We start from the raw sequence: 21,951 nt of genomic DNA on the forward strand, positions 1-21,951 counted from the left end.
TTCCAGGAAAAATCGGTACAGACTATCTTTCTCTTATGAATATAATAAAACTAAAAACTTTTTGGAGTTATGAAGGACTGCAGTACTACTCTATAGGTACTCAAGATTAACAGGATATTGAGTGAAAACGAGCATTTCACCCCCCCTTTAAAATAATTTAAATTACTAATATATATATAATATATATATATATATATATATGTGTGTGTGTGTGTATAATTATAAAAATACATATTAAAATAAACTATTATTTAATAAAAAAATTTTAAAACACATAAAATCAAGATGTTAACTAATTGTAGCCCCCCCCCAATATATATATATATATATATATATATATATATATATATATATATATATATATATATATATATTGTTTTTACTGAAGAACACACTGTACTTAAAATTTCTGGAATCACAAAAAAAAACAAAAAAACAAGCAGCTTTGTGAGGATTACAGCCGAAATATTTGGAGAGGCTTTGAATAATGTGTTTCTGAGTAAAAATGTTGAGAACCACTGCATTATAATGGCACTAGGTTTTAATAATAACTTTTTGGAGAAGGAAACAGAGAAGAAAGAGAAGTTGTAAAAAAAAAAAAAAACTCAGAACATCTAAAACTGAATTATTTTGAACCTATTCGATTATGAAATTATTTAATGGAGTAGAAACATTACCAATGACATTTCTGAAGAATGTTTTGGTGACCATTGACTTCCCTTGCATGGAAACCCCCCCTCAAATGATCTTTTAATGTTCCACAGAACAAAGTAAGTCATGAATGACATGAGGGTGAATATATGATGACAGAGGGACAAAATGAACTGTCCCTTCAAAACTTCTATTACACATTTACACTAAAAAATAACAGACAGTCTACAGACAACAACAATTACAGGGAATCATTATATTTATTTCACGGACATTAAACAGTATTGACACAGCAATTATATTATAATACATGAGTGAGGAAGCACCTGTACAACAGTATGAGTGTGCTGAGGGGGGTTGTACGGGGGTTGCTGGATTCAGGGCCGGGCATCCTCATTGCCTGTGTGGTGTGGAGGAGGTGTGTAAGTTCCCTCTTTAATCATCTTCTCCCTCTGCTTACGCACCTCATACAAGCGCTCTTGCTGTAACAAGTAATGATAATAATTTTAGCAACATGAAGAACCTCAAATACATTGCTTGAATATTTCTGAATGTACTAACAGTCTTTCGCCGGTGCATGCACTCGTAGAAGTCTTCCAGCTCCAGTTTGCATTCAGTTTTGGCCCGGGTCTGGCCGATGCCGTGGGCGCACTCGATCCACTCCTTCTCAAAGGCATGGCAGCGAGCGACCCGCTTCTGTGGCTGCTCCCCGCTCTGAGCCAAGAGCCACTGATCCAGATTAATACCCAGCCTTGACTGGAGGTCAACGAACGGCATGGTTCTTGGAACTGAAGAGAAATATTTCACCTAAGACAAATGCAATAATGAAATCAAGCTTATCAATGAACAAAGCAGTTCATTTTTATATAATATTATGCCTCAAGGTTAAGAAATTGCTAGCGTCTTTTTAATATAGCAAATAAAGCAAAGTGGTCATATGCATCTACTGAATATCTCCAAAATTTACAAACAGATTGCACACACAAACACAATACTTCTATTCCCCACCACTAGAATATGAAAATAACTAAATATATTTTTTTTCCGTCAGTGTAACTTTTTTCTTCCTGAGTGAGCGATGTGACAAGAATGGTGTTTTCTGAGAAATTGATGAGAAAATTCATTGAGTTTATGATTAAAACAAGAACAAACAGTTGCCAACAGGCTCAGAAAAAAAAAATGAAAGAGAAAAGTTTTCACACCTGCTGACAGATAGGCCTGTTAAACTCACTTATGTTCAATCTCTCAAAAAAAAAAAAAAAAAAAAAAATACTATAATTATTTTGCTAGCAAATATATCTTGATTTAAAGATTGTTTGTATTGGAAAACAGGACGTTTTTTGTTTTTGTTGTTTTGTTTGTTTGTTTAATGCAGTTGTAACATGGAACATTTAGTGCCATAACTTAATTTTAGACTTTGTGCTCCAATTTAAGACCTTTTTAATGCCTTTATTAGTCTAAGGACGAATTAGGAAGGGCTTTGAACAGAAAAACAGAAACAGAAACCAGTAACGAGTTTTCGCATCTGATTAGATGATTATTCATTAGCGGTCATTTAATAAAGCGATCTGACAGGTTAGTTAAACCACGTTTAACACTCGCAGGCTTGCTTATTTTATATTTTCATCGCAGAATTAAACAAGTTGTGCAGATAGTCTCAGTCCTGCCGAAGCTATCTGGATAGCTTAACTGCTGCAGGCCTGATAACGATACGTTTATTCTAACGTAATGTATGTATAGCGAAAGGCTTATATTGAAGCTAGTAGATTTATTAAAAGTACGTGAAAGATACACAAGTTCTCAAACTGTAAATACAAACACTGACCGTTCGGTTCAGAGTCACTTTAACCTTCCTCAGGCCCTCAGTTCACGAACGACCTCTCAGCTGCCGTGAAGCAGGCTTGTTTTGCGCCACTGCTGCAAAACATTTTGACGTCCATGTCGCCCACTCACGGTAGGGGGCAGTGTTGACACATTTTTGGCTCTTAGGTTTCTGTAGTTTTTCATTTTAATTCCAGCTATTTTTTAGTTGATAGTTAGCCTATAGTAGTTTTTATAGTTTAGTAAATGTAAGTAGTTTGGTATGTGCATTTGTCATCTTATTCGTATTATTACTGAGAGAGAGATTTCAGTTTTAGTGCTTCAAAATTAAACTTAAAACTTTCAGTTACTCACCATGGCTTTATTTTCTTTTAGTTTTTGATCTAATAGTTTTATTTTATTCCAGTTAACAAAAATGTTTTGAAAAGTTTTATTGTCACTTAACAATAATAATTCTACAGTGAACCTATACAAATGTTGTTGTAACATGCATATAACTTTGACTCACAATATTTACGGATGAATTTAACAATATATTGTATTTTTTATAAATGTTACAACCATTCTTTCAGCCTTTACTGAACCTGAGGTTCTTATTATAATTGTGTTTTGTATTTTAAGCTGGACCTGTAATATAACACCAGTACATTATAGACTATTAGAAGCCCATCAGCATATATGCAAATAAAAGAGTTGAATAAATCATTCAGACTTGCAAAGTACAAAGGAGGAAATGTTTATTTTCATGTTGATTCAAACATTCACAGCCAGTGCAGTTCTCTTTGTGGGGATGTACAAAACAAAACCAGATTTAATACACCTTCCTTTCAGCATATTGCTTATGTGACTGAATCTAGTTAACACTCATTTCACCATAACCAGTTTAAAGTTAAAACTAGTAGTTTTCACAATCTGCTCATAAACCTGAAAACAAAAAGCATCTACACACACACACACACACACACCACAAATCCTTTGATTACAAGACAAAGCTGATCCATCATTACATGTAAAAGCCGATGATCCTCTTTCTGCAGCCAAAGATAATTATGAGATTCAGAAAGCAGAGCATGTTAAGAATGCAAAACAATTACACCCAAAATTAAACAACTAGATTATGACTACACCATTCAAATGTTTCCCAGAGAAGCTCCAAAAGTAAAAAAATGAAGTGCATAAATACAAGCCTACAATGTAGAACAATGATAAATAGTGGGATAAAGTGCAGGAGTGCTCATCCATCCAACCCATCTCTCTCTCCATCCATCCAGCTAGCGGGAAAATGAACATAAAAAAATGCATTACACAAACCAAAAAAGCCAATGTGCTTCAGAAAGAGATAAAACAGGCCAGAAATCATAATTAAATAATATTATTAACAACAGACATGCGTCTGAATGGCAGTTCCATCCTTGATACTATATGATTTTAATACCCAGCAAGAAAATCAACACTGGTAAACATCCACACATCCATCAATCCCTCTCTCACGTCTCATCTCAAGAGGACACATACAGTGCTGTCAGTGAGTCACAGACAGTGTGAGGGATCGGAGTCTGGAAGGCAGCCGGTCAGTGACTCGGGTCAAACTGTCTGCTAGTGAAGTTCAGATCAGTCTCCCATTGCACTGACCTTACTCTCACTCTGAAGTGTGTGTGTGTGTGTATTCTTCTGTGCAAACCGGGCCAGCGCCACCAAAACAATACTAGCATGTGGCCAATCATACAATTTCCAGGTCAATACTAAAAATCGAGTAAAACAAACATACAAAGAATACTGTAATGTGTCATCCATATACAAACCACTCGCAAGCCTCTCTTATATACATGTGCTTGGCAACATTTCACATTATTTGTCTGTGTGTTTGTTTTCTAGGGAAATTCTTCTGGCCGCGATAGTACCGATTCAGCGCTTTTTTGCTCAAGGCATGTCCACGCTGAGAAGTAAACACCAGCCGATGAATAACAGTATGAATTTCTGAAGAGGTAGAGAACCTGTCCGGGACAGGAAAGCAGAGCGAGGAGTTCAGTCGCATGAGCTGTCTGGATGCCACTAAGGTGATTTAATAATTACAAAAAGCAGCAAATGAACAGATAAAGCGTCAAAAGCTCAGAAACGGTTGGTTTGTGCAATGGTGAGAGTCTCTCTCACACGTACAGAATGACGTTGTCGGGACATTGCAGGCTGTCGGTGGGGTTCAAGGCTCTGCAGGTGGTCTGCGGCGGGGGAGCGGGGTGGCAGCTCTTGGGGCGGGGCGAGTCGCAGTCGTCGGATGTTAACTCTGCGATGTCGTCTGATTGTGTGTCGGACATCTCTAGGTCGCTGCGGATGCTTTCCGGCTGAGCGAGGGTGACGTCTCGGAGACCCTCCCTGAGAGACATCCCAGGCGACAGGCCCAGAGGGGAATCCAGGATAACCCCGCTCCTGCGGGAGCTGCAGTCCTGAGGCTCCTCCCCTGAGTCGGGTAGCATGGCAGCAGGGGGCGGAGCCAGATCCTCTTCAGTGGCTAGACACAGATGGCTCGGTTTCGTTTCAATGTCCACCTGGATCTCAAGGTTAGTGCCCTCTCTGAAACACAACAGGTCAGAAAATATGAGACAAAGCATCACTTCCAACAGTTTTTAATCAAGGCTGCTGTCATTTTAGATTTTGTTGTCTGGATGCACCAATATTAAAATTCTGGCCCATCAACATAAGCTAAAAATTATTTTCATGTTACGGCCAAAACCATAAAATAGCCACGTAAAATAACAATTTATTTGATAGTGTTCTTGTTACATGTACTTACTATAGTTATAGCCATACGTGATCCATAATAACATCAACTAACTCTAAACCAAACCCTAATCCTCAGACTAACACTTTAATATGTTAATTAATATTACTCAGTACTTCAATGTATAATTACACTGTAAAAAGGACACCTTAAAATAAAGTAACCTAATATTTTTGGCTAAATAAATCTAATAATTACCAGTATATGTCTAAATAAAATACAAAATCAAATTTAAAAAAAACTAAAATCAGTCATTTAAAAATGTGAATTTAGTTATAATTCACAGTAAAAAAAAAAGATATTTTTGTGATTTGCTAAATATAGTTAACAGTGTGATTTTATTAGATGACAGCAAAGGTATATAAGAAAAAAAAAACATTAGTATGAATGATTAAATATCTGATACTGATGAATTATAAATTATAAAAAAAAAACTAATATTGAAAATACTAATTTATAATGACACTGATAATATTTCTATTTTAAATAAATGCTGTTCTTTTGAACTATCTTTATCAAAAATAAATAATAATAATAATAATGATAATAATAATAATAATAAAAATACTGAAAAAAGTCAATTAGAAATGTTAACAATGTACGGATGTTTCAAACTATTTTCAATATTGCTAATAAAAATATTGCTGCAAATCCAACTGATCAATTAAATGGTGAGCATAAGAGACAATTTTCAAAACATTCATCAATATTACTGACTCAGTACTGTGCATTTATTCGTTAAGCAGTTGCTTTTATTCAAAGTGATTCCCGCACCTGTCAGGTAAGGTGTAAGAGGAAGTGATTGATCCAGCCATGCCTCTAGTGCTGGCACAGTCACTGCCCGTCTCCCTTCCAGCACCTTCCTTTCCCAGCTCTGTTCCCTGCACCTCCAGCCTGAAGCATAAACATGTTTCCATTAAACAAGAACATTACCCATATTTACAGTGCAGCTCTTGTGTATTTATCATACAGCATGCCCTGCCGCTGTAATACCACAAGACCTCATACCTTCTGTATTTTCCTGTCCTCGCACCAAGCGCTCCTCCTGCAAGTGTGTTGAAGTGGGGCGTGTCTCCCAGACCCCCTGGGGCGACGGACAACCCCTCGCTGGGAGAGGTGGTGCTGTGGCCGCTGGCTCCTCCCTCCAAACTGCTCTCGCCCAGGCTGGGAGACTTCAGCGCTCGCCATGCATCAGCAACTACATTGATGGTTCAATACAATGATCAGCACTTCCAAGTTTTTTTTTCTGATGATACACTTGATCAATCATCATTTTATTTATTTTTTTTTTACCTGTAATAGGCCCATCATCCTCATCAAAGTCTATCCTAACACCTCGTCCTTTCCCCCGGCTCACCCCGCAGCCCCCGCCGCGGCACAGAGAGATGGGCACAACACCATACACATACGCCAACATGATGGGGACGCCGATGCCTGTAGGAAAGAGCTATAGTCAATATCTGGGTTTGAAAACAAAGTTAAAAGGATAGTTCATGAGTAAATATGCTTATTTGGGATCTCAGGAAACATTTCTTATTATTATCACTGTTGGTAACAATTGCGCTTCTTAATATTTTGTGGAAACCATGACACACTGCCACTAAATTCGAAGAAATATTTCTACTCCAAAATAAACTCTGTTCTTTTTAGCGTTCTTTCATTTTTTTCCAACACTTATAAGAACCGTTAGAATATTTGATCACTATTAATGATTGATCAGCAAACCAACATATATATTTTTTTCATAATATTAAAATTTTACGTTTTTTTTTAATAAATGCACCCTTGGTGAGAACCGGAGAGATTTCTTTCAAACAACAGTGTTTAATACACATAACATTTTAGTATATTAAAATATAATTTTATAGTAATAAGTTCCATTAAAGAGTTAAATACTTGTAGTGTATATGTGGATCATATCAGTATTGCTGTGGCACTTCCTCAAGATTGAATTTTGTGCTTCATTTTCTCATAATTTCCATACATTGTTCTGCTCCGGAAGTTGCGGTTGCTGAGGCTAAATGCAGAAGCAATTGTCTATATAATAATAATAGTCCATTATCAATGAACAGGAACTGAAGCTTAAGCTTTACAAAGGAGGGGTGTGTCATAAAATCATATAACATGTATTCCATATTCCACAGCCATATGATAGCTTTGTGTGTTAGACTTTGACTTCACTGATTTGCTGTGACAGAATCACAGAGGCAATGAATTGACCTAGAAAGAAACCAGTCTGATTCATGAACATGGCTAGAACATTCTCTAAATATTCAGCTTAACAGATGAGAGAAAGTCTAAAACAACATGATTAAGAAATGTGATTTATAACCATTACCTAGATCATTTCACATTAGCTACATTTTGCAGACCAAAAAAGGTCCACTGTTTATGGTTATTAGTGTAGAGATATATGAAGCCCAGCTGACACAGAAGTCACTTTCAAACCAACCAGATTTCTCTTGGTCAACTTGAACTTTGCAAAATCTATGTGGGTAAAATTCCCAATCATGTGGATTCCTATTGAAATCACTGGTTTTTGCATGTGCTTTTCAGCAATTTCAGCTTTTAAATCGCTTTGAATAAGCGTTAAGCATCTGCTAAATACGAATGTAAATGATTTCAGGAACACTCACCCACGCTGACCGCAGCGATGACCGGAGCCGTGATGATTGACAGCGCCACACCACCAGTGATAGCGAGGTTCCTCCTGTGATGGGACGCTTTCTTGCCCTCATAGTGCGCGTAGATCTGTGAAAAACAGCAGCTTGTGTTACTGCACTGTCAAAAATCAAAGATCTGATCTACTGGCTTCCTAAAGCTTCAAAATCTGCATGAATTCTTTGAAACAGAACAAAATGTCTTTTGTAGCACAGAAATAATGTTTAATGGCAACTCTGTGTCCTACACCAGGAAGTCATTTTCTAGAATTATGGTAATATCAAAAGCAATTATGCTGGTTGAGCAGCACGGCTGACTAGAGGGAAATTCCCAGGCTTTTAAAGGATATTGTGTTCCTGATTGCAAGTGATAAAGATTTACGTATTAACTTCTAAACTGTAACGCTGGAGGGAATGTTAGCATTTCGCACCTTGCGTCCAATGTAAACAGGAATGCCGATAACCATAGCAGGAACTGCGATGCCAGCGATTAGAGTGATGCCCACCGGTGCACCAATCAAAGTGCCCAGCTGCCACAGAATCTTCTTCTTGCGACTCCATGGCTTCTTTCCCCAGAACGTACAACCTGATGGACTGAGGAGACAAAGAACATTATTATTTTTCCATTCGAGCGAGTCGTTTGAGGAATTCCTACTGATGGGAGGCAGAAGGTACCTGAGGTAGTGCAGGTCTGAAATCTCCTTCATACAGAGCCAGCAGAACTCACAGCCGCACACAGCACAGGTCATGTGATTACAGCTGCCGTCGTTCATCTTGATGATGTAGGCACCGCATCGGGGGCAAGGCTTGATGTCATCAGCTGAGGGGGGATTAGAGGGATGGGATTTAGCACATGTACAGGCAGACAGTATCTGCAGTAAACAATGTGTGCTGAGGAAGCGCTTTCTGAATGCCAGACCGAGAATAAGAGATGCTAGCAGACTCCTGCTGGAATTCAGGAGAGAAACTAGACAGAACTTGACGAGGAGGAGGAGAGAGTGCAGTCCTTTAGGGAACGAGAAACTTCAATAATCTGCAGTGAACACTGAAGTGCACAAAATGAAAGCGCTCAAGGGGGAGGAAGCACACAGCAAATCTAATCGTATGAGTGGCTAATGGCGCTCTGAAACCTAATAAACCAGAGAGAAAGCACACTAGAGTTTTGACACTTTATTTTTATACACTAATTTGTGATAGTCTTTTTCAAAGTGATCCAAGGTCATGCTGGGAGGTTGCTAGGGTGTTCTGGTTGGTTAGTAGGGCATTGCTTTGAAGTTACTAAGTGTTTTTGCTAGAAAGCTAGCTGCTAAGATGATCAGGCTGTTTTTTGGGAGGTCTTAGGCGGTTGTTAAGGTGGTTCGGGTGGTTTCCAGTGCTGCTAGATGGTTGCTGTGGTGTTCTTGGTGGTCTGTAGGGTGTTACTAGGAGATGGCTAGGATATTCTATGTAGTTAGCATTTATTTGTTCTTTTTTGTTGCTATGTGCTAGGGTGAGGGTGGTTTCTAGGGTGCTGCTAAGTGTTTACTAGGGTCTGCAACCACCTTAAGAGAAGTGTTTTCTAGGGCATTGCTATGTTTTTGCTAGGTTGATCTGGGTGTCTCTAGGACGTTGCTATGTGGTTGCATCCTAGCCCAGGTATGAAGAGCTTAACCCCAAATGATATTACAGTCTCTGGATCTGGCTTGAGTCTCTCCTTCACTGTATGTTTGTGGGACAGAAAATAGTGGTGGATTGGTGGTTAAATGCTCACCATGTCCATGCTCGGCCGTGTAGCTAGGCGAGTGGTTACTGTGCGTTCTCAAGGACAGCGCTCTCTGCTGGCGGGCAGAGTCACAGGTCTGGTTAGGATGCCAAATTTGCTTGCAATGGTAGCAGAACTCGGCACCACACCCTTCTCTTCGACACACCAGCCTGGGGCAGCTGGCACACCCAGAGGCGATGACTGCAAACCTGGGAAAAGAAAGATGCAAACCAGGTCATCAGACTCTCCTATGAAATCTATCATTTGGGTAATAACATATCATTATACCACGATGTGTGCAGTCTACTCTTACAGAAGTACATGGTACAGAGACTGTATCTGGAGAGTAATAGTATGGTACTCTGATATATACCATGGTACTATATGATTACCATATTCACAAAACAATGGTATTTCAATGGTACTTTAAAATGGCAGTGTCCAATAATGGATTATTGTAAAATCATTTGAGTAAGCAATCCATGTAAATATCTCAGACTTTTTAAATCTTGTTTTTTAATTATACCATCTCTAAGGACTCGTGATTATGCCCACAGATAACGTTGAATATCGTTTGGCCCCCAAAGTAATCACATACACAAGGATCAGTGTGTTCCCTACTCAGATTCTTTGTAATGTCAGATTCCTTTTAAAGTCAAGGAAAACACTAGCAGGTACAGACATTACTACATTATGAAAAACGAGGAGGATTTATTGCAGTATGTTCATGCCGTGAGAGTTTCAAAGTATTCCAGCAGCATTTTATTATTTTCCGAAGAAAATGACTTGGCTGCCAAATTCTACTTCAGACCTCAGAACAACTACATAGTAAGCACAAAGATTATTAACAAACATAGCCTATTTCTGAAATCTTAAAAAACAAATCTTAAGATGAAATCACTGAAGAATTAAACATTTTTAATGATTTTATGGCTAAACAAACACTGCTAGTAGATCAAATGGGTGGGTGGGGTTTTCCAGTGAAAGAAAAAGCTGATTTCACCCTCCGAATAAAACAAAACAAAAACCTGACCCAACTTTCCTGTCTAACACTAGCGTGACAAAAACAATCTTAATTTTAAGCACATGTTATGACCTGTTGGCTGAAGTTAAAGCAGGTTCTGAAGAAAACATTCCTCCTTCAGCCAGACAACTCATTAATCAGCTCAGTTGCAATGGAGAAGTGAGCCATCCTATACAAAGAGCTTCCAATTACCTGCATGTACTGGCACACACACACACACACACACACACCCTTCATGTAGAGTCAAGCTGAAACTGACCTCATTACACATGATTATGATCTACCAGAACACTCAGAGCTCACTAGGATTAAATACAATGAAATCAATACTCTAATTTGAAGCTCACAAAGACACCATGGCATGCGTACACGGTCAAGTGAGTAGCCAATGATTGTCTTAATCAAATACCAGCCTCAGTTACCCATAGCAACTCTACCTCTGTGCCGCATTTCAGTTGCCTTAGCAACTTATCACTGATGGAGAGAGAAACAAGCGGGTCCTTTCAACCATTGGCAGCTCTGGATTTTCAATCAAGCTGAAGCAAGGCTGGTCAGAGGGCTTATGGGTAAGAAGCAGCACCGTAGACTGGAAATGATACAGCAAAATCAACTGGGAAACCTTGTCCGCCAGCAAAACAAGGGTTTGTTTCTGTGTTTATGAAATCAAAAGTGTTTTTATCGTCTAAGGTGGGAGATTCCTAGTTCTTAGTCCACAAATAGGCAACCACCTTGGTGAACCTTAACGTATCCTACAGCAAAAAAAAAGTGTCACACTTTCATTTAATGACCTCATGAAACTAAATAACCAAATAGCCAATAGTGTGATCTCTAATGGCCTTTTTTGAAAAATTCCCAGACCATCTGAAAACCCCTTATCTCCGGTCGTGGGCCTGATAGGAAGTGGCAGTGACTGAAACATGCAGAGACGCAGACAGAATCAAGTCTCTTAAATGTAGGTCACTGGCACATCAATATGACTGACAAACCTTGGACAGGTTGTAAAAGGCCTCTGAAAGAAATCACACTCTCTCAGAATGACACATCAGCTAAGCTAGGCTTCCCACACGAACGCAAGTTTTCCTTACACACGGTCCAAATGCCTCCTACACTCGGCGGAGTACACAGAACAAAGAGAAACTGTTAAATACGGCCTCTTACTTTTACTGAATCTGACAAAGATTGGAAATATATAGATAGAAGTGCATTTAATACACTATTTGGTCAAAAGAATGTGGTCGCCCCAAATACCACACCCTCGTTGAGATTTTAGTTTCAAAACCATTGGCTTGAATAAAGAGCTGGTTCTTTCCTAACAGCTTCAATCCTCTCGGGAAGGTTTTCAAACAGATGTTGGGATATTGCTGGATTTGCTCTCTATCACGCACGAGAGCATGTAGGGTGAGAAACTAGAAATCTCTCAACCAACATCCAGGCAGTTTTAGGATGCCTTTAAACTGTAGAGTGTTTGATGGATATGAATGTGTAAGCTCCATGGTTGAAGGTGTGGGAAGAGCTGTGTTATGCTGAAATCAAGAGGGAATACAGGCAAATTTGGTTTTCCGAAAGCTGGAGCCAACTCTGAGATTCTCATTGGTCGATGGATGCTTGTCAGTGGGGTCTGAGCTGATGTGACTCAGTGGAGGGTCTTTTGCCTTCAGTGCAAGAGATCACAAGTATGAGAATTTTTATTCTTTTATTTTTTAAATGGTTTTTCATGATAAAATTGCCAATGCAGCTATATATATATTTATTTTATTTTATTTTTTTACTGAAATACTGAAACAAAATTCTAGTGTTCATTTGGCCAAAAACTGAAACCAAAAATAAAGTTTCCGTAATTAAATTGCGTAACTGGGTAACTGACCTCAGTTTGCTGTTCTCAGGGGATATATTAAACCAATCATAATAAAGTTCTACTGCAATGAGCCACCACTCAATAACTTTCATATTTTTCTACTCCAACATACATTTTTAGTCACGGTGAAGTGTGTCGACACTGCTGTAGCACATCCACATTGTGTGCAGGAAACACACACTAAAACACAAAACACATCATCGACTTTGGCAATGCAAAACTGTTTTGGCCATGTATATGACTATTTATATTTTATATTGTATATGACTATTTATATTTTATATTGTATATGACTATTTATTATTTATATATCTGTATATTTTGGGTTGCTGAATTTTTGATTCATTACTATTTAAAGTATCATCTGAATATCAATAGATGCTTATGGATTTCAGTAGCAGATTAGGTTGCCTTTCATTCTGTGATTTCACTGGAACCAAAAGCACTGAAATGAGAGTAATGAAGTGTGACAGCTTTATGCAGGGAAGCACTTCATGCCAAACATTGACGCCCTATGTCGCTTATGACCATGTCCACCACTGACTACAGGGCAGGATAACATTTGAATGTTAAAAGTAAAGGGAAGATTCATAGTGAGGTCACCACATATATCAGGAACACAATAGGTCAGCAGTCATTTCTAATATTATATTGCAGAGAAAATAGGAAATGAGACTTATGATATGATGGGATGTTAATCTGAATACATTTCCAGACCTCTTTCTGAAATGAAATTTAATAAACAGCCATTTTGAATATGATTAAGGTCCAATAATCGCTATATACATATATATATACATATATATAATCTCAGATTTGTCCCCTGCCTCCTTGCAACATGTTTTCCTCATTTGTAAGTCGCTTTGGATAAAAGCGTCTGATAAATGACTAAATAAAATAAGATAAATATGTCCCTACCAACATTCAACCAAACCTACACCATTAGATTCACTTCCTCCCAAAGATCTTCACTGGGGTTCAGATGTGGGCTTTAAGCTAGTCAAGTTCTCCCACATCAGTTACTCAGTAAATCATCTGACTAATGACCTCACTATGTGCACAGGGGAATATAATACTGGAACAGAAGTGTCCCTCCCAAAGCTGTTGCAACATCCCACAATTCCCTAGAACCTCATTGAATGTTGTAACGTGATACATCTTCACACGGGAATTTGAGTCTTGCAAACGCAATAATTTTGGCCATCTATCTTAAATATAAAGCAACATTTCCTATTCAAAACATTGTACAATTCCCTAACATCAAACCAGTCTTACCCACAGTCCGGAGCTGGACACCATCTGCAATCAGGGTCCGATGCCAGGCAGCGGCGCAGCAGGAACTCTTCATACTTCTCCATCAGGTTGGGATCATCCAGGATGAGGGCCACCTGCCTTGGGGCAAGTCGTTCCGCACACTCTGGACAGCTGAGCTGCACTCGGCTCTCTGTGATCTCGATACGCAAGTACTGCCGTAGACAGCACAGGCACGACCGGTGGCTGCATCCCTGGAGCTCAGGAAGCTGCTCCGCAGGTTGCCGCACCAGGCACAGGGGACACTCTAGGAGTTCCTGACCTCCCAAAGAGGCCTGGCTGGTGGACAAAGGTTCAGCCGAGTCTGCCGTTGAGGAGTCTGATGAAACATTGGTGGGTGTGGGGGGCTGGAGAAGCTGCTGTTGCTGGAGTTGTTGTGCAAGGGGAGCTCCCACATTAGCCTTGTTCGCCCTGGATCCCCGTTTGCCATAGAAGAGACTATGAAAAGAGATCCTTCCTTGCTTCTTGCCTGGCCCACGGCATTTCGGATTGGGAATGCCACTAACCGAGGAGTGGGTGGATTCAGAGTCCTTTTCAGATCCCATTTCCCAAAAACAATCTTGTAATGTCCCCCTACTTGAGTCCTTGCGAGAGGTCAGCGGGTTTTGGTTAGAGGAGTTTGTGTGAAGCGTCTCCGAATGATTTCAACGAGGCTCCAAACCTCAAGGACACGGACACTCCCGGTACACAAAAGAGTGTTTGTCAAGGTCTCAACAAATTCCCGTTACTTCTCCCATAGGGAAAATTCCTTTATGATGTAATTTCTTCCTCTTAACTATAAAAGGGCTTCGTGTTTAAACAATAAACGGAAAGATAACTAGACTGAGCCAAAAGGGAAAAGGATGGGGAAAAGAAAGTCCTTCCACTCCAACGATCTTCACGTGAACAGAAAAAGAAAAGAAACCAGGAAACAAAAACAAATTGTTGTACCCCAAAACTGACAGATACTGTCAATTAAACACAGGGGTATTTAAAGACAACGAGGATATCCAAGTTATTAGTAAAAAATGAATCTGTTTCAAGATAACGTATTCCTCTCCGAGGACTCGTCCTCTGTTGCCTCCGCTGAATTCTCTTGCTTGCGGAGCCGAGATGTGTGTGCTCCAGTTCGCTGTTCTCTTCTTCTGAATCGGCCGGTCTGTTAAGAAAGATAGATAGCACAGGAAGTTAGCACAGAGCACAGACAGCCTGCAGGAGGAGCATGCTCCGTACACACACTCCTCCCTTCTCTTATTCTCAATCTCTTTTCATTTCACAGTTAACTCTTCATTGCACCTCTTGAAGTGACTGACTCTTGAAGTGACTGACACAAACCACTTAGCAGCCGTTTGAAAACCAGGAGTCATTGATTCGGTCACTTGAATCTGTTAGAAACTGATTTCTCTTATCACATTTTCTATCCTTCCATTTTGTGTCGGATTTGTGTCTTTGTCTGACTGTAGATGACACCCTCTCACACACTCGAGCGCTCCCTCTCCACTTCACACTGCGCTGCTAGTGCAGTTGCCATGGAGATTCCCACTATGAACCCGGCAAGCAGGACCCTCACAGTGACTCTGGCCCTTACGAACACATATACACACCCAGCAGATATTAACACCGTACATCACATAACGCATGAGTGCATGCTTCCACCAGACTCTGTTCATTTATTTAGAAGTGAGAGGGACATCAATATTGTAAGCAAATGCCTTACTGAAGCAGAGGAAGTGGTTCTGTAGGCCAGTCTAATCTGTCAAGCTCTTTGGCACATATTCCTACTCAAAAAACACCAGCACCACATATACATGAGCTACACAAACTCATCTAAGACTGATGTGTCCTGGTTTTCTGCTCCGATGACCCCTGGACTAATGCATGCGTAGCACAAATCCGTTTACTTGTGCGAGGGGGAAGGGGAAGAGACCACCATACTAGTGTAAAGCTGTCAAAACTTGAATACATTCAAATATCCATTTATTATTCAGTGAAGCATTTTGTTTAGTTTTTTTTTTTGTTGCAAATATTTATGTATAAAATAATACATTACGGTGGTTTAATTTTCTGTAACTTCATTATTTTGTCTTGATTATGATATCAGGACAGGTCTATAAATCTGACTTTTTTTTTTTTTTACTTTTAGAAGAGGTCTATTCAGTTGTCACTGTATGAGAACATTTTGAAATATATCTTCAAATAATTTTGAACAAATAAACAACATGATGTCTATACCACAAACAAGGTGCATCATAATTACAGTCTGTAATAACTTGGTCTTCACATCCACGGACTTGGAATTATACATTTCTACAGCAACACTATTAACAAATTATTCAGTGCAATTTCTATTATCGGAGCAATCAATAAAAAAAATAAAAAATAAAAAAGTCACTGTAATAATTATGTACATGCCTTATTAATATTTAGCAGGACATTTGTTATTCAGCTCTGTGCTATTTATACATAACATTTTTGTATGTTGTTTTGTATCTATACTGAATGGCTTTCATTTATTTTTTAGAATAATCTTGCATTACTAAAACAGAAATATAATGATAATCTACTTTCCTACATTAGAAGCCACAGCCATCTCGAGTGTTTCCATATGATACTGTAGTGTTCAAGCCAGAGCTTTCAGAAAATTCAGTACAACTTGTAATTACGAGTTAAACAAAGAGTCAGAATCTCATAATTATGATAATCATGAATACACCTGTAATAATAAACAATGTTTATATTAACTTATTTATGTGCAATGGTGTTTATTATGACAGGGTGTTTCAAAAAAACAACAACATGGTATTACTATGTTAATATATATATATATATATATATATATATATATATATATATATATATATATATATATATATATATATATATTTAAAAACATTATAACTGCACTTTTTTCCTAGTTGGCACTGTATCTGAGCAAGAGAGTCACAGCATAAAGCATAGTAAACTAAAGCTTTCTCTGCTGGTGTCCATGGATCTGCAAGGTACGCAGTGACCGCAGTCAGTATGACCCACTTTTCCACACACAGAGTACTTTCGCATTGCTCTTAGCCACTGTGTCCTGATATCTTGACCCATTATGACAGGAGCATGCAACAATTATTATGTGCTCTATACTGTATGTGACTGAGAAGCAGGAATAGTAGACGCATTAAAAATGCAAGAGTCTAGCTGATGGAAACAGGAAATTTCCATACGATCTCAACAGGTCTGCCTATTCTTAACAGGCAGGTTGAAAAGGTGTTGAATCACTGCAGTCTCCCGTCTATATATATATATATATATATATATATATATATATATATATATATATATATATATATATATATATATATATATATATATATATATATATATATATATATATATATATATATATATATATATATATATATATATATATATATATATATATATATGTATATATATATAAATAACTTGGGGCGGAGATGGTAATATCCCTCCATTGCACTTCGGCAGCCTCTACTAATGCAACCAATGACACATAATTACCATCTGTGCTCTCTGAGGTTTAGTGTGTGTGTGAGGGATGCAAGATCCACAACAAAAGCGGTTTCTGGAAAATCTTGCCACATCTTGGCACCAGATAGAAAGTTTACAAAGCAGAACCCGCTGTGTGTGTGTGTGTGTGTGTGTGTGTGTTATAGCAAAGAACATAGAACTCCCAAGACACGTCACTTGTATAGTTATGAATGGCCGCTCAAATCTGCGTTTGTTGTTCAACAGAAGTTGCTCCATTATTTATCAGCTCTGAATGATGTGTCAGTTCACAAGAAGCTGTTTTCTGCTTACACCGCTGCAGCTGGAAATTATCGCAGCCTGCTTTTTCCATTTAGCAACAAGTTTATGTATTCAAACCTTCGAAAACGGGAACACAGCATGGATGTCAGTTACCGCAAGTTTGGTTTAGTTCTCATTGGTTTTATTACTACCGACAGCCACACGAGAGAAAACATCAGACAGAAGACGATCATGGAGAAAGGGAAATTCTATATTGGTCTGGGATTTTTTTGGTTTGTTTTGTGGTTCATAGGTGTGAGAACACGTTCTTACCATAGACTGTATAAAAACCGGTTCTCACCCGTTTTTATTTACAACAGGACATAGACTAGATACCGTAATAATAAATCATCACTAATACTCAATTATAATTCAACTCAAATGTGATCATTTAATACTTATAATCAAATTACTGTGTTGATAATAGAATTTGTTATGACAAAAGTTGTTTACTATATATACACTTTTAGATGAATTTTACAATTTTAGATGAATAACAATAACTATGGTATTTAGCAGGTAATATTGTGGTTTATTTTTGTATTTTATATAATTATATTTTTTATTTTCCATATTTGCTATAGGTTTTTTCATTTTGCATAATGAAAGCAGATCCTTACTACAGACACTTACTGTAAGATAACTGCGAGCTGCAATATTAGTTTTGTGATCTCTCACTGCAAAGTTTTGTTTCAGAATGAATTGTGTTTTTTTTCCAGACCATTTATCAAGACGTCACAGAGGCATTCAGAAGATGAATTATCAGAAACCACAAATGAACCATGCAGGCTACAAATCAGCATGGGCTTGCAAACTCTTGGGTTATTATGAGAATACGGCAGAGAATGAGGACACAACACAATTCACACAAAGACAGATGCTATATATAATTCAACATCAACAGAGAGAGCACTGAAAGAAAAGTAAGTACAGAAAATAACTGTGCTAAAGTTTGGCCTGTGGTCAATGCTTCACTGCACATGTGCACAACCCATCATTACCATGAGAGATAAGAGGGTGAGACTGACACTTCCGCCCGCGACAGACCCTGAAACCACACCTCAGCACTTTCATATCATCCTACAGCCCCAGAACACGGCTCAGTTTGTCTGTATCTCACACACATGGACACACACACACATCGGTCACATGGACCAGCTGGTGTACAGGTGGGCTACTGGATCTCTAGCCATTACATAACCAACCTGGAGATCCACTGAGGCTTACTGTTCTAAGCAAAGCCTGCATGTGTCCTGCTGTCTTGTTTTCCATCTGCAACTTTCTCATTTTACACAAAGTAGGTTCAGAGTATTGTTGATTTCAATTCAACAGTATTAACTTCACCCACAAAAACGAAATAGTTTTTATTTACTCATCCTCTAGTTCCAAACATATTTGATTTTCTTTCTATTGTGGGACAAAAAAAGAGGACATTTCTCAAAAGTATTATAAAAGTAGTTCAAATGGCTTGTAAGCAATATTTCTGGTCTTCTGAAAACATATGACAGGTTCGTTCTAGGAACCAGACTTCCCTGATAATCTCAAGAATCAGTTGGTTCTGACTCAATAGAACGATTCACACACATTAAAAATAGTGACCAGCACATTCTTCAGAATATCTCCTTTATTGGTCCCACAGAACTTTTCAGCAACTAAATATAAAAAATCATCTTTGTTAGTTGAAATACAGCTAAAATAATATAAAATATAAATATTAGATGAAAAACTCACTCCTAATAAATGAACAAAAATGTTGGAAATGAACTGAAATATATTAAGTTGAATTACTAAACCTGCAAACTGAAATAAAAATACATTTAAGCGAATTAGAAACAAAACCTTAATGAAAATGACATATCAAAAAGAATAACATTACTAAAACTAGAATAAAAAATGTAAAAATAATAATAATAATAATAAAAGCTTATAAAAAATATTATTAACAAATACTATAACAGTATATAAATAGTGGTTTGGACTGATACAATTGTAAATAATGTAATTGTGATCGATTTTTAAACTAATCCATACCCAGAAGATTTGGTTAGACTTAAAGAACTGTCAGTATTCTGTCGACACGTACACAGTTTAACCTCTCCATGGTGACGGGGAGGGCAGGAAGTACTGGCAGACGTCTAACTAACCCATTAGATGAGCTGTGATAATGAAATCTCTTTAATCTGTGCGAAAGTCTGTGCCGAGCAGGTGGCTGTGTTTAACCAGGCTTCTCCAGCTAACCTCATCCTTCATCGTATGCTCACAGGAGTCAAAATCTCGTATCATGTCTCATGCACTGACTGTACGAAGACTCACTAACAGTCCTCGATACAAAACATGACTAACACCAGTACATGCCACACTCACACTCAGCTACTACAGTGAATGAGGCTGGTACAAGAGAAAAACAGCTACGGGTTCTTGAGAAACTATGATCTCGATTGTATCAGTTATTAACAGTCACATGGTGGTTTATGGTAAATTGGATAGCCCAAAATTAAAAATAAAAAGACAAGAAAGACTGGAATTAATCGTATGCTTGGTGACACAAAAGAAGAAGTGAAACCAGACTCATTCTGTGCATTCCTTTCTTACACTAGAAGTGTTGCCCAAACGTCTAACACAATTAAAAGTTACAATGAATTCATGAAATACTGTAAAGTTCATGATGAACCAGCACACTCTATATTTAGTATGGTGTTTTTGAGGAAGAATCGCCACAAAAGGCAGGCCGGGCCTCAGCCAGAGTCAACAGAGCTGGCCAGCAAGACAAGAATCCCAATTCACAAAAACGGACAAGTTATGTACACATGCAAGAGGTGACTAGATGTCCAGACGTCTACATTTAAAGCTGCTGAGGGAATTTAAAATAAATAAATAAGATCAATCTTAGCTTTTCTGAGCATCTGCCTAGTTTAAGCATAACTGCTGATATATATATACCCCCCCCCCCCCCCACACACACAAAGCTTTCTTTCTAAATTTTAATCTAAGCATAAGTCTAACTATTAAAAATAACTAAATTAGCAAAGTAAAAAATAGCTCATAGATAGATAGATAGATGCTTTCTGGCATAATGATTTTTATACTGTACAAACTGTATTTTATTGCCCTACACCAACCCTGCACCTAAATCTACCCCTCACAGGACACTTTCTGCATTTTTACATTCACAGACACCCACACCCACACACACACACACACAAATAAAAATCATTCTGTATGGTTTATAAGCTTTTGTATCTCTCTTATCTATCACAGTGAGTTGGTGTGTATTCATGCATTTGTCCCCACCAGTGTAGAAAAACCTGTACACACACACACACACACACACTCTCTAAACTGTCCTTAAACTGTTAAATATTAGCTTGTGTCAAGTCTTCTTTAAGCTTAAATACTGAAACATAACTAAATCAGCAATGTATACAAACGAGGTAGTTTATTAGCTGCCCTTATAAAACGGACTACAGTAAAACAAACAAAACAGTGTTGATTAGGTCTGTGATGTGAACTGTCACACAATAATATCAGAACACTCTTGACAACATTACTGTATTTTTAAATCATAGACGCTCACGAGACAGAAGCGTTAGCATGACGACAGATCAGTTGGGCACTTACCGTACAGATGGATCTGATAGAACTGAGAGCAGGTGAAGCAGAATAGGGCGGAACGCAGTGAGCTTCGGTGCTATTGAAACGTTACACCGTGTACACTCAAACGACTGTCCTGTAAATCTGAGTAATCTTACTCTAGAGGGGTCCGCTACTGCACTCCCGAGGATCAGTCTGAGGAAAAGATGTCAGGCCTCTGTCCTGCCCTGTAGCGTTACTCGATACTGCTGTGATGATGTCCGCTGCTTGAGTCTCTTTTCCATTCACGTCACCGAGTCGGAAACCCCGCCCACTGACATCACCTCGAAACGGAAATGAAAGCGCGACTCATTGCCAGGAACAAAGTTTTGTTTAATAGACACGTCCTTCGAATGAATATTCAAAACATTTAAAGTAAACATTACTACAGTTAAGTGACAAACACGGGAAATAACTTAAATAAGGTGATGTAAAACAGTGGGACTGGGGTCCAAAATTATTTAAATGCACAATGTATTCTTATTTTAAATTGCTAGAAACAATAAAAAGAAAAAAAGATGTACAACATTAAACTTACATTATTTTTAGTTTATTATTTCAACCACAGAAACTTTTTAACCTATTACATAGGAAGGCCTAATCATTTTCTTGGACAAAGGGGGCCCTTGGAGGTCAAAAAGGTTTAGAATCACTGATTTAAAACACTTGTCCCCGGTTTTACAGACG

The 21,951-nt window shown here is 38.2% G+C and overlaps 2 protein-coding genes across 3 annotated transcripts; both read right to left on the reverse strand.

The window, feature by feature from the left end:
• Positions 1-892: 892 nt before the first annotated feature.
• ndufs5 (NADH:ubiquinone oxidoreductase subunit S5) lies at positions 893-2,614 on the reverse strand. 2 transcript variants are annotated; one of them, XM_052533039.1, is made up of 3 exons: positions 2,477-2,614; positions 1,213-1,458; positions 893-1,133 (listed from the first exon to the last, which is right to left on the reverse strand). In XM_052533039.1, the coding sequence occupies exons 2-3, from the start codon at positions 1,426-1,428 to the stop codon at positions 1,029-1,031; spliced, it is 321 nt and encodes a 106-aa protein (XP_052388999.1). In that variant the 5' UTR covers positions 1,429-1,458; positions 2,477-2,614; the 3' UTR covers positions 893-1,028. The 2 variants fall into 2 exon arrangements, with proteins under 2 accessions (XP_052388999.1, XP_052389000.1); XM_052533040.1 differs by having other exon boundaries at positions 1,213-1,439; positions 2,477-2,573.
• Positions 2,615-3,192: 578 nt separating this feature from the next.
• Positions 3,193-21,506, reverse strand: LOC127935298 (E3 ubiquitin-protein ligase RNF19B-like). The gene is made up of 10 exons (XM_052533038.1): positions 21,253-21,506; positions 13,804-14,977; positions 9,659-9,858; positions 8,584-8,728; positions 8,340-8,502; positions 7,885-7,999; positions 6,542-6,682; positions 6,257-6,446; positions 6,023-6,142; positions 3,193-5,040 (listed from the first exon to the last, which is right to left on the reverse strand). Exons 2-10 carry the CDS (start codon positions 14,382-14,384, stop codon positions 4,620-4,622), a joined length of 2,076 nt encoding a protein of 691 aa, XP_052388998.1. The 5' UTR covers positions 14,385-14,977; positions 21,253-21,506; the 3' UTR covers positions 3,193-4,619.
• Positions 21,507-21,951: the final 445 nt, after the last annotated feature.

The sequence above is a fragment of the Carassius gibelio genome, chromosome A19 (assembly GCF_023724105.1).
Source record: "Carassius gibelio isolate Cgi1373 ecotype wild population from Czech Republic chromosome A19, carGib1.2-hapl.c, whole genome shotgun sequence".
Lineage (NCBI taxonomy): Eukaryota > Metazoa > Chordata > Actinopteri > Cypriniformes > Cyprinidae > Carassius > Carassius gibelio.